Source organism: Triticum aestivum, chromosome 3B, assembly GCF_018294505.1.
Source record: "Triticum aestivum cultivar Chinese Spring chromosome 3B, IWGSC CS RefSeq v2.1, whole genome shotgun sequence".
NCBI classification, from domain to species: Eukaryota; Viridiplantae; Streptophyta; class Magnoliopsida; order Poales; family Poaceae; genus Triticum; species Triticum aestivum.
Genome location: NC_057801.1, coordinates 15,025,450 through 15,039,023, shown reverse-complemented (window position 1 = coordinate 15,039,023; position 13,574 = coordinate 15,025,450). Strand labels below are relative to the sequence as shown.

At 47.2% G+C, this 13,574-nt stretch overlaps 1 protein-coding gene across 2 annotated transcripts; it reads right to left on the bottom strand.

Moving 5' to 3' along the window:
• Positions 1-674: 674 nt before the first annotated feature.
• LOC123068277 (glutamate decarboxylase) lies at positions 675-4,457 on the bottom strand. Of its 2 annotated transcripts, none has more exons than XM_044490806.1 (7): positions 4,256-4,457; positions 3,666-3,870; positions 2,325-2,525; positions 2,005-2,219; positions 1,582-1,835; positions 1,433-1,485; positions 675-1,329 (listed from the first exon to the last, which is right to left on the bottom strand). In XM_044490806.1, the coding sequence occupies exons 1-7, from the start codon at positions 4,348-4,350 to the stop codon at positions 880-882; spliced, it is 1,473 nt and encodes a 490-aa protein (XP_044346741.1). In that variant the 5' UTR covers positions 4,351-4,457; the 3' UTR covers positions 675-879. The 2 variants fall into 2 exon arrangements, with proteins under 2 accessions (XP_044346741.1, XP_044346742.1); XM_044490807.1 differs by lacking the exon at positions 4,256-4,457 and adding an exon at positions 3,941-4,175.
• Positions 4,458-13,574: the final 9,117 nt, after the last annotated feature.

Below are 13,574 nucleotides of genomic sequence, written 5' to 3'. Positions count from 1 at the left end.
AAATGTTTCTATCCATGACCAGTGTCCTTAAAAACGAGCGATGGTGGTGAGGGATGAACACCATCCTCATGTTCAGTATACAGATTGTCGGTCAGTCACATACAACTCGTTATCTGTTTTACATTGCCAGGGTTGTAAGCTGGAGTTTTTTCTTTTTCTGAAGCTGATTTTCTTTCATGAAAAGTTTTGATCTATTTGTCAACTATCATGATAATACAAAAAACATTAAAAATAAAAAATGCATCTATGTCCATAGACCACCTAGTATGACTAAACGAGCCCAGCACTAAAGCGAGACGAAGTAAAAAATACATCCAAAATAGAGCAATCCGAAGGCACGCCGACGTCATCGTTACTCCCCCATCAGAACCAGGTAAACCTTATTGTAGTCCGTAGACCGCCTAACACGACTAACCGAGCCCATCATTAAAGCGAGCCGAAGACATGCCGTCGTCATCGTTCCTCTCCCATCAGAACCAGGTCCGTCGTCGTTCCTTCCTCATCAGAACCAGGCAAGCAGGCAAAACAGAACGAGGCAAGTAGGCAAACCTGATTATAGTAGCCAGTTGGAAAAGAGTTATTCTCATGGGTCTTTATGACAGCCGTTTGGTTGAACGTCTTACCTGGCTGACTACCTTTGGTTATGCCTGGGAGCTTTGAGCTCTGCTGCCTGGTTTCATCACCGAAAACTGGAGCCGGGGAAAACCCCTTTATTAAAAAGAAACAGATAGAATTATACAAGTGACAGTGCAATCCGCGTGCGTACGTACAAAATACGGAGGAGGCAGCTCTTGACAGTTCACATACGCACCCCTCCACAATAATTATACAAGAATCAAGATACAACATAGACAGACGTGTTAAAACAAAGCACGGCCATCAGCAGACTCCGGCCTTCTTGTTCCCGGCCAGGCCCTTGAAGGCCTCGGTGACGGCGTCCACGGTGCTCTTGGAGGCGCCCTCGGCGGCGGCGGCGTTGGACAGCTTGATGGCGTGGACGGCGTGCGCGTCCAGCTCGCGCACGATCTTGTTGATGTCGGCGAGGAGCCGCTGCGCGAGGCTCCGGTTGAAGTCCTCCCGGATGACGATGCGGAGGACCGCGACGTGCTCCGCGTCCGCGGGCATGGTGTAGGCCGGCACGATCCACCCGAACCTCCTCAGGTTCTCCGAGATGTCAAACACGCTGAAGTTGGTGCTGTCCTTGAGCCTGATGGCCACCAGCGGCACGCCGTCCGCCTTGGAGAGCACGTCGAACCGCCCCGTCGCGTCGATGCCCTCCTTGAGCACCGCCGCGTTCAGCTTGCAGTTCTCCATGATGTGCTTGTACCCCTGTGTGAAGTGTGTGAAGAAAGATGTCAGTCAGACACCAAAATTCTCTGCATTTTGCAAATGAGCGAGGGAATCATGCTGAAGGCTAGCTGACGACGCATACCTCGAAGCCGAGGCGGATCAGTTGATAGTATTGTGCAATGATCTGGCTAGCACCTGCACATAATTCACACGGTACACACCTAAGTTGTTTGTAACATCACAGAGAAATCATGCTGAAGCTGAACTAGAGAACAATATACTACTACTGACCTTTGGAGAAGTTCAGTGTGAATGTGGGCTGATCTGTTCCCAGATAGTTTATGTGGAAAATGAGTTCGTCGGGCAGATCGTCTTTGCTCCGCCAGATGACCCATCCAACACCAGGGTACACAAGGCCATACTTGTGCCCACTAACGTTGATGCTCTTCACCAATGGCAGCCTGAAGTCCCATTCAAGCTCCGGCTGAAGAAAAGGAGCGATAAATCCTCCACTGGCGGCATCGACATGGATCGGCACATTCCACCTGCATTATGTGGATCGTAACAAGACACATGTCAAATGTGTTGCATTGCTACCAGAACAATTTAGTCAATTAGGATACTAGTATTTGTCTACTGTAATGCATACTATTTACGCAATTTCAAGGAAATTTGTCTACATAGGATATAATTGTCAGCATCTAAATCGCATACCCTGTTTTCTTGTTCTTCTCCACAAGAAGGTCATTCAACAGCTTCACATCTTCGTACTCTCCAGTGAGAGTAGAACCCAAGATGGCTGCAACACATATAGTGTTCTCATCCACCATTTCAATGGCCTTCTTAGGATCCATGACATAGTACCCTTCAGTTAACTTGACCTCCTTCAGTTCCACCTCGAAATATCTAGCAAACTTCTCCCAGCAAACCTACGAGCATGAGAGGTTGGTTACAAGAGGCATGTTTCTGGCACATACATACAGTGGTAAAGTTTAAAGATTTTACTTCACAGATGAACAACAAAAAATAAGTACCTGAACATTTGCACCAGTAACAATGTTAGGTTTGTCACATGGCTTCCCCTGCTCCTTCATTTTGTTTGCCCACTTCCTCTTGAACGCCAGGCCCGCAAGCATGATTGCTTCCGAGGACCCCACCGTTGAGACTCCGATAGCAGTCTCATCCTCGCCGATCGGCGCATTGAACAAGTGAGCTATCATGTTTACACAACGGTTCTGCGAAATTTTAAACAAGTGATAAGCAAATGCATGTCGTGCTTAAAATCAACGGCTTGTCCATGTATTCCGAGATATAGGTATATTGGTTGTTAAAATCCAACAGCAGCAGTACATGATAATAAGCGTATTGTGCTGATTTACAGGAGATATGTGGATCAAGAGGCTCCGCTCCAAGGGTTTGCAACAGCTTTTGCATAGTGTGCTTGCAACTAACTGGCATGCTGCCCACCAGAAATCACATTACAATGTTGTTTGCATTGTGTGTTCTTACAAACAGCATGAAAAATACGTAGTCACTGTTACCAAATTCCCTACCAAGTGATGCCTAAAATAGGAAGATTTCTTAAGGTGTACTAGTTCCAGATTCAGCCAGACCGTTGCGGCCGACTAGAAACCAGGTGACACCATTTGCTAAATAAATGTAAGGTGGCCAAAACCAACCATCCGTGTCACAACCAGTTGAAGGTTGAACCATATGGAATAGAAGAGCTATCACTTTCCCGTTACTGAAGCAAACTATGTTTTCAAGACGGTGGATGGGCCAATGGGGTCACGAACAGCTAGTAAATGAACCATAGTACCATACCAAACTACTATGCATTAGCATCAGGTGGTTGTCTGCGGCTCTCAAGAAGCCTGATGGATACGTTCTCCTATTTCAGATCCTGGGTTAGCCAATTCAGATTGTCGGGTCGAAATTCACAGGTGGGCGAGTAACATCAGCAGTGCTGTCTGAAGCCTGATGGACATGTTTTCCTCTTCAGGATATGGATTACCATGTCCATGCACAGCTAGTTTATCTTGTCGGGTCGAAATTCAATATGCAAGCAAGGCATCCCGTTGGCTTTCTCCTCCGCCCGGCTCCGGCTCGCCGGAGAGCCGCCGCCGCCGGGGGAGGTAGAATAGAAGGGAGCAGCAGAGCAGAGCAGAAACAAGAGCAGAGCAGAGCGGTACCAACCGAAGGGCACCGCACGAGTGGTGGGATCTCGGACCCTTAAATTTTTAGGAGATTTGCTACCAGTACTACTTGTGAACATATTAGTGTAAGTGTTGTGGATTGTCCCTTGCCCCGAAATGGCAAGGCAAATACAGTAAATAAAAGGAGTGTCGGATCTGGGATTTCCATGCCGGCCGGACCTGGAGCTCGGTGGTGACGGGGTACTCGTCCATGTCGACGTAGTTCTTGTTGACGGAGTCCATGATGAGCTTGCCGCACTCTGGCTCCATCCAGGTGGTGACGAAGGACGCCAGGTTCAGCCGCGGGTTCCCGTCCAGCATCAGCTCGTCGCTGATGATCTGGTACGCCGCCTCCTTGGGGATCGACCCCTCCGGCATCCGGTACCTGCACCAACACCCATCCGTCAGATCTCCGCCCAGCATCCCGTACCTCTCTCTCGCGCGCGCGTCCTCACCGCGGGAGCTCCTCGCGCACGTAGCGCGAGGAGAAGGTTGAGTAGACCGCCTCCCCGGCGCTGGAGCTCGCGTGCGAGATCACCATGGCCGCTCAGCTGCTACCGCTCTCCGCTCCGCTGGAGTGGTCTAGTGTGTCTTGATGGAATAAAGGATGAGGTCGGGCAGTGGTGGTGTCACACCGACGGTGTGTGCGCTGGTGCCTTGTAGTGGCGTGGGGGTGGTGGTGGTGGTGGGGTACCGTGGTGGGTGGCCGGTTACCGCGAGGCGTGCTGGCGTGGTGTGTGGAGGAGAGGAGGGGAGGGGAGGGGACTGACCGGGGGAGCTGGTCGCGGACGTAGCGGGAGGCGAAGGTGGTGGAGTGCAGCGGCTCGGCCGTGTCCGACCCCGTCGCTGCCACGGTTACGACCATCGTCCTCCTCCTCGCTGTCGCGGGCACCACCGGGAAAGTGACGGCGAGTCGGCCGGGAATCAGTACGGTTCTCCACGAATGGATGGAGGCGGAGGTGGAGGTGGGTGTGCTCTGTCGGCGGCGATGGGATGGGAGGGACGGCCCTTTTGTTTAGTGCAGCGACGCACACGTACGCGCGCGCCGTGGCACGCGTCGCGCCGCGGGGTGGTTGCGCACGGTGAGCTGGCCACAAGGTAGTCGATCACGCGCCCACTTTATTATTTTTACATTGCGACAAGCGGGAGAATGCTACGCGCCCGGTGGGAGAGGTTGACGCGTGCCGGTGCCAACAACATGTCCCCGCTGGAGAGAAACGGTAGTATTGAATTTGCTTTTGTTAACTGTAAAAAATATTGGATCAACTAGACGATAACCCGTGCGTTGGTGTGGTACTTTCGGTAACAAATGTATAACTAGGTGCTACATAAACAACTAAAACTAACGAGAACAAAATGCAAGAGCAATATACTTGCAAATCAATAAAAAATATGAAGCATATAACAAAATAACGACGTATAAAAGAGAAAAAAATAGATTCAACATACATTTTTAAAGAAAATAAAATAAAGGATAAACTATATAGATTTGCTCCGGGCACCCAATACATACACCGTGCCCATGACAGTACAGAACTTAGTGCAACAAATTAACTGTTGACTAACATACATGAAATGATGATGTGGCGTGGCGGCGCTGCATAAATATGCCAATGCAAAAGTTATGACTTATAGCTTAGATGCATGACTTGCTGATGTGGCATGGATGCATGGCAAAAAAAATAGGTAATGGGTTGTAGTGCATATATCACAATTAAATAAAACGTGATTCAAAACTCACAGTTAATGCAATAATGCATGTTGCATGGTACAAAATTCTCATGTGTGGATCAGACGAATCCTAGTGGATCAAGCTAGTAAGGCTACATTTGTTCAACAACAACCACAGTTACAATTATCTCAGTCTTGTGTCTGAATGACTAAAAAGCGGTACTACTACATATATGGGGATTGCTAAATCTCAGTCTTAAGTATGTGTTGTGTGTCTACAGGCTGTATCCTTTCGACTTGAGCTTCTCTCCATTGGTGGCGGTTGATGTTCTGGTACGCTAGTCCTACGGGGCCTTAGCAAGATGACTTCAAGGCTATCTACGACAACACGGTTTGTTCGGCTCCTGTGGGGGAGCGGCAATGATGCTTGTAATTGTCGCTAGGTGGTCTACATACCTGTATGTATTTTTTATTTCTGGTGTTTTTTGTACTAGCTACCTTAATCAGTTGATGAAAAGATCAAAAGTTTTTTTTCGCGAAAAAAGTCACAGTCCATGCTGTACTCATGGGATCGTACATGAACATCCATACAAAATTTTCTTGCAGCACCTCTGCTACAGTGCATACAATCCAACAGCAACGTCACCACACTGCCAACAATCGACCAAACACATCACAAACATAATCTAGTGGCCAAATGCCAGAGGAGTGATCCAGTTTATAAGGAAAACCGAATCAAAAAACTTAACAAATTGACCCATTTATAAGGAAAACCGGGCCGAAAATCATACAAGGCAGGACCAAGCTAGTAGACATAAGGCTATTTATGACGACGATCAGCAGAGAATGGAGATGGAAGATGAGGCGGTGCCCTGTTGGGAGGAGGAGGGTGCCGTGGCGGCCGACGAAGGGCCGGAGAAGCGGCGGCGGAATGGGAAGCATCAAAACAAGCATAAGGAATTGCAGTATGCAAGGGGCTTTGGGGGTGGTCATTAGAGACAGCAATCTCTCGTTTACTGTTGCTAAAGATAGCAACCTGGTTGATGCTCCACCGGAGATGATTGTACCTGTGTTTAGCAAAGAGCTATGTGGAGTTGATGATTACTGAATACAATACAATCTTTTTCTAACAAAAAATATAAAAGAACTCCCTCTCACCGCTTTTTTTTCCGGGGTAACTCCCTCTCACCGCTAAAGCCTTAGTTCGCTGGAATATCCAAAGAACTGCGCAATTGGCATCAAGGGTGTTAAAGTGGTCTCATACATACATACATAAATTATCCTTTTGTTTTTCTCCAGTTCTTTAGCCGCGGTTCTCGTGCACACCTGTAATTCAGTTGTTTTCCTCTTAATGAATGAAAAGCAAAGCTTGCTGCGTTTCACCAAAAAAATAAAAGCATTACATGGTTGGCTGGAGACTGATTGCTTCTGCCAATCATGTTCGAATAGGAGACAATATGGGCTGCCCATGTAACTACTGAAAGCTGCTCTGCTGTTCAACCAGACTGTAAATCAGAGCAGTTCTCAGCAGTTATGAGAACTGTAAACGGTAACAATGCTTATTTTCAAGCCTTGGCTAACCATAGACACAGAAAAAATCACCTTACTGAGCTGGATGGCCCCAATGGGGTAGTGACTTCTACTGCTGACATGCTGAAAGTGGCCACTGATTTCTATAAGAATCTTTTTGCTTTTGAATCTAAACCTGACATACACCTTGATCCTGATTTCTGGGGAGATGATGAGAAGGTTCTGAGCTTGATAGAGATAATTTAGAAAAACCTTTTTCTGAAGAGAAAATTAGACAAGCTATCAAGAGCTCATATGCCTGTGGGGTCCCTGGCCCTGATGGTCTTTCCTTTCTGTTCTACCAAACTTTTTGGGATATCATTAAAAATGACTTCATGTGGATGGTCAGAGATTCTGAAGCTGGCACTCTGGATGTTTACAGACTCAACTTTGCCCTTATTACCCTCATCCCCAAAACTCCTTTGGCCAGGGAGATGAAAAACTTTAGGCCCATTAGCCTTAGTAATTGTGCCGTTAAGATCTTTTCTAAAGCTATGACTACTAGAGCCTCTCCTTTATGTGACAAGCTAATCTCCTCCAACCAGACTGCCTTCATCAAAGGGAGGTTCATTTTGGAAAGTGTTGTGATGGCTCATGAAGTGATACATGAGGTTCACAAGTCTGGGGGGAGTGGGCTAATCCTTAAGTTGGACTGTGAGAAAGCTTATGATAGGGTCAATTGGGATTTCATTAAGGAGATGCTCCTTTCTAGGGGCTTTGGAAACAAATGGGTTAATTGGGTATTTAGTACCCTGTACCAACGAACCTTTCAAGTCAGAATCAATGAAACTAATGGGCCACATTTTGTGGCTGGAAAGGGTCTAAAAGGGTGATCCTCACTCTCCTTTACTTTTTAACTTGGTTGCTGATGTGTTTACCAAAATGCTATCCAAAGCTGTTAGAGCTGGCCTAATTGCTGGTCTCTTACCTCAGGTGATCCCTGGGGGTGTCATCAGCTTGCAGTATGCTGATGACACTATTTATTTTTGCAAAACTCAATGGCTTGTGCCAGGAACCTGAAATGGATTCTGGCATGTTTTGGATATGAAAATTAACTTTAGTATTCCTTTGGATTTAATAAAAGTGATCTACATACTATCAATGTTCCTTTGGATTTATCCAATGAATTTGCACAAGTTTTCTATTGCCAGTTTGGGGATTTCCCCTTCAAATACCTTGGAGTGCATCTTCATTATAAAAAGCTTAGGAGGGAAGACATTCAGCATATTACTGATAGGATCATTAAAAATATTGCTGGCTGGTTGGGTAGACATCTGTCCTACAGGGGTAAATTAATTCTTTTAACTACTTGCATTGCCAGCATCCCTGCTTACCTGATGTCTGTTATGAAATTTCATAAATGGGCCATTGATGCCATTACTTCACAAATGTCTTATTTCTTTTGGGGCAATGTGGGGGATACCCACAAATATCATCTTGCTAGCTGGGGGTTGATTGCTCAGAAAAAAGAATTTGGGGGACTAGGGGTTCCTAACCTTAGAGAGTACAACATGGCCCTTCTGGCCTTTTAGGAGGAGATTTTATGATGGTAGAGATAGTGATTGGAAGAAAATCATAAGTTTCAAATATGCTACTGACAAACCCAATATCTATTGGGGGAAACCTGGGCTAGGCTCTCCTTTTTGGAAGAGCCTAACATGGGCCCTTGATGGAGCTAAAATTTTTATTAGCTGGGTCCCTGGGAATGGTGAGAACATTGCCTTCTGGCATGATAATTGGACTGGGGAATGTTTCCTAAAAACTAGATTCTAGGAGCTGTTTGACATTTGTCAACAACAAGATGCCACCCTTGCCCATGTTTGGGATGACAATACTCTACAGCTGACTTTCAGGAGGTGTGTAGATGATATCATTATGGAAAAATGGTATGATTTGTGTGAGATAGTTAGTAACTTTACCCCTGGTGCTGCTCCAGACTTTCCTAGATGGAAACTTGAACCTTCTGGGGTCTGCACAGTAAAATCTTTTTACAAAATGATTAATTTTGGAGGGATATCTTCTAATGTTAAAGATGCTATTTGGAAAATCAAAATCCCACCTAGTATTTATGTCTTTCTCTGGCTAGCATATAATAATAAGTGCTTGACAAGAGATAATCTAGCCAAGAGAAGATATGTGGTGGATCCTACATGTGTTTTCTGTGGGGAGAATGAATCGGTTAATCACTTATTTTTTGACTGTGTGGTAGCTAGCCAAATCTGGAACATAATTGTTGAAGGGATGGATATTTTAGCCCCATCTTCTTTTCTGTCATTGTCTCCTTTGTGGAAAAAGGAAAAGAAGTATGAAGCTGTTAATATTACCACATCCGCTACCTTGTGGGGCTTATGGCTTTTGCGCAATGAATTTGTATTTCAGGGGCGAAAATGGCAAAGCATTCGCTGCATCATGGGCCTGGTGGGAGGGCTGATGAGATAATGGAAGATCTTATGCTCCGACGCCCAGGGTGTGTTTCTTCCCCGGTGTTTAAGGCTTTTGGACCGGCAAAGAGGGGAATTGCTTAGAATAGCTTGGGAGGTGTGAAGTGACCTGAACTATCTGTACTTTCTCCTCTTTATTTTGGCGCCAGGCGTTGGCTGGTCTCATCTAAGTGCCTTGTAATAGGGTAGTTTGCTAAAAACCTTTCTGTGACAGCTACTTTGGCTGTTGCCGAGCGTTGTACTCTGTCCTGGTCGCGTTGGTTTTGCCTTTGCTTTTTAATAAAAGTTTGGGCGGGGGGGGGGGGGGGGGACCCCTATCTTTTCAAAAAAAAATGTAAACGGTAACTCCCCTGAATATGGTCTTTGCATGTCCGTGTATTCAGCAAACTGTAACCATTTTGTTAGGTAATACGTCCAATGCTCTGGTGGTTTTGAAAAGGAAGCATACCGTCGCTCTCATCTGTTTCGAGCATGATCAATTGTTAAGGGTTAACGGTTACCACGCTTGCAGAGGGTAGCGTAACACATAAAACGGGATCCGCCGTGTTTTCAATAGTGTTGTTTCCTTTTGAACAAGGACAACAATGAATAAAACAATCCTAAAACACAAACAACGAATAAAAACTCTGCATTGTAGTTAGTGTCCTGATCAGACTAGCAATCAATCCTCACTGAGGCACTTCTAAACTCAATTGAGCCGCCGTGATGACCCTCTAGTGCAATCAACGGAATATGGATCAATGGAAAAGTGCCGGGCAGCTGCTCCTGCTTGGGCTTGCAGGCATCGGTATGACTCTCGAGGGAGCGGGTGCCATAACTGGTACCGCCATTCAACTTCAACATCTTGTTGCAGTGGTTGCACGTCGCGTACATAAGTTCAGGATTTTTGGTGTATATCTTGGTGAAGTTGTGCCAATGTTTTGATTCTAGTCTCGGGGGCTTTGAGGGATCTGGAACATCTAATGTTGAAAGAAGTAATGTCAATGATTATGTGCTTGTTAGGAAGAAATTGAGCGATCTAAGAGCATGTCTCTTCTCTCTAGGAAGCAGTGCAACTTACCCACGCCGTAGTCATCCACACCGACTGGGCAATACTTTGTGACATCGACTTTGGAAATCTCTTGTTCCCATTCGCCCAACGGTGGAATGGACAACGTCGTTACAGTGATCAGGTGCGCGTGATCCTGTAAATTGGCAGGAGGTGTTTATTACGCCAATCTAGTACTCACTCCCTAAATAAATATAAGAGCGTTTTTTAAACGCTCTTATATATTTTTAGTGATCTAAACGCTCTAGTGATCTAATTACCCTTATATTTTTTTAAAATAATGATCTAAACACTCTTATATTTTTTTATGGAGGGAGTATATGATTTGCACAAGAAAGAGGACGATAAGAAGGTCATCTACTTTTCCCACTCCGGTTTCGGATGCCTTTGCCTTTTCCTTCCGGTGGGTAGACGTGGCATAAACTCAGCTCCTCCTAAGAAGTCAAGAGAGAGTAGGTTAGCAAACAGGTACATCTATTATTGCAAAGCAAACATTAAATTTGAACGTAAACATGCTTCTTACATCTAGATCCAATCCACCGCCATCTTCCATAGTCGTAAGTAGGTTGTACTTCGTCATGCCAAAAGCCGGCTTGGTGCCATCCGTGGGTTTGAACTCCATGCATGGTTCTTTTCGTCTCCATAAATTTAAGAGAGTTAGAGCAACTCTAACAGACCCCGTATCCGGCGCAAACCCGCATAATTCCGGCGATTATACGGGCTTGGTTCATTTTTCTGGCTAGACCAGAGTCCGCATCGGTGTCCGGTCCGTAATTTTTTTTGCCGCAGCCCGCAAACGCAAACCCCGAGCCACTATAACTGCGGGTTTGCGGGGCAGATGCGGGTCGAAACCCTATCCTCCCGTTGCCGTGTTTCCCTCCAATTCCCCACTGCGCCGCTCGATTTCTCGCTGCCGGCGAGCCTTGAACCACCATGGCCGACTCGGGGGATGAGGCGGAGCGCCGCCGCCGCGCCAGATCTGATGCCACGCGCAAGCGAGGGGCGCGTCGGTGGCTCAACCAGGGTGCCCGGCCACCGCCGGCATTCGACCGGCGCGAGCTCGACGAGTTCGAGCTCGAGCGCGCCCGTCGTCGCTGCGCCTCCTCCGGCAACTGGTCCGCGGGGAGCTCATCTGGCCACTGGTCCGCGCGGAGCTCATCCGTGGGCGCATCGAGCTCACGGCTCGTTCCGGTGAAGAGGGAGCCGGAGGAGGTCGTGCCCGATGCGCCGCCGCGCCGAGGCGTCATCGGACCCGAGGACTACCTCCCACCGGGGCAGGAAGAGCTCCTCGAGCGCGTCGTCCTCGAGCAGTCGGCGAGGGAGCTGCAGGAGATGGAAGAGCGCATCCGGCGCGAGCTCGAGTACGAGCGGCTCTTCCTCGATTCAGGCCTCGCGGCATCGCAGGCGCAGGCATCGAAGGAGGCCGACCTGCGCGTGATGAAGGAGGAGCAGGCGAAGCTCTTCGTCGACCTCGGCTCCGACTCCTCCGACTCCGACTGATCGCCGCCAGTGGGCAGCTACCGCAGGAGCTCCGGTGAGCTCAATTTTGTTGCAGTGATGCGGTAGCGTAGGCCCTGTCTAGCATATCTAACCTCTATGTATGTATGTGGCGTGTATGAGCTTATTATGCGAAGAAGAACCATGTATGCGAGCGAGCTCCGGCGAGCTGTTGCTTAAAATTTCTCGCGCGAAACAACTTTTTTTAAAATTTAGGGGGTTGTTTGCGGTTTCTAGTCTGCCGCCGCAAATTTCGGCCTGCATAAACCGCCCCCGTGCGACCTGCAAACACATTCTACGGGTCGGCAAAATGCGGGGTCTGCTAGAGTTGCTCTTAAGGGAATTGCCTTGGGAGGTGTTAGGAATCCCCGTAATCCGTCTTGATGACTTCATTGAGCGCTGACATCCCACGCGAGCCGCGAAAGTGGAAGCGCTTAGGGAGCTTCTCGGGTGAGCTCATCGCAACAATAGTGAGCTTCAACGTCAACGACTCCGGCTTCGACGCCGAACGAAGGAGAGATCTGCACTCCTGTTGGTCAAAACTCAAAAGCTCATGAGTCTGACTCTGTGGGATCTCAGGATGCTTGCCATCGAACCGTTTGGGGATTGGGTTCGGGACCAAAGCTTTCTCTCGAAGCTCTTGGGCTATGTGGAGGAAGAGGAAGCCGTGGTTACTATATGGGATGATGCAGCTCTATTCGGCTGCTGGGTGTGGGGAGTAGGAGGCTGCGAGTGGATCGATTGATCCATGAATCGGCTCTGCTGCATGAAGCGGGAGCTGATACTATATAGCAATCGGGGACTGCGAGGAGACGGCCGGAAGGGTGTGCGGGCACCCGGCAGTTGCCAAGTACTTATTGGATATCCAAGTGACTGGTGAGTCGTGAGTCGGGAAAGAGGAGGCCCGGAAAGTTTGACCAGGCGGGAGTGGCCTAGCCTGATTGGGGAGTTGCTGTCGATGAGTCGATGACCCCGGGCACCCGCTGGCACCACGCACGCGGCAGAAGCGATCATACGCGTCCTCGTTATTCTTTTTTCGCTGGGGAAACTTATTATGCGCAGCAAGATGCGGGGTACCCGGCAAAGGGAGTAGCATATACACGACCACTTTTTGTGTGTGTGCATGGAGTATATACGTGAGCATTTCCGACGTGTACTAAGGACATCTGTCCTAAAAAAACGACTTTCCTTTTGATTTTACACGGAAATTCATGCATTTCTCTCTTTTTTCTCTATTTTCTTTCACTGTTTATTGATTTGTGCGAATTATTTTTTATTTTGGATTTTATGTTTGTATTTTTCATGCATGCACATCTGCTTTTCATGTTTGTCTTCTGAGCAATGTTTAAAGTTGAACCGTGATATATGTCAAATGTTGGATCTGAAGGTCCCCTGAGTCAACGATAGGAACGAACGAATGAACGTTTTCATCCGCTCAAAATAACCACTCCCGGCGAATGTTCCAGAATTTCCACATGAAAAGAAATAAAAAATTATGATGTCCCCGCAAAGTAAAGAATTTGCCATGTTCTAAATTAAAATTTATCAAGCTATATAAAATGATTATCAGAAAATTGCAATGTTGTAGGAGTGTACTTGTCATGCGTTTTCAAGTTTTGCCATGATTGTAGAATGGAAAATCACCGGACTACAAAATTTGACAAGGATTGCCATGCTGTCTGAAGGGAATAGCCATGCTACATCAATGTAAAAGGTGATAATTACCATGCTTCACAAACATAAATTGCCATCCCAAATATGAGTTTGCTCATATTGCCATCCTGAATGAACCATCTATGTCATCAGGACCTAGTTCGCAGAGAGGGTCGTGTGGGAGCAGACACTTTAGGATTCACACTCGGG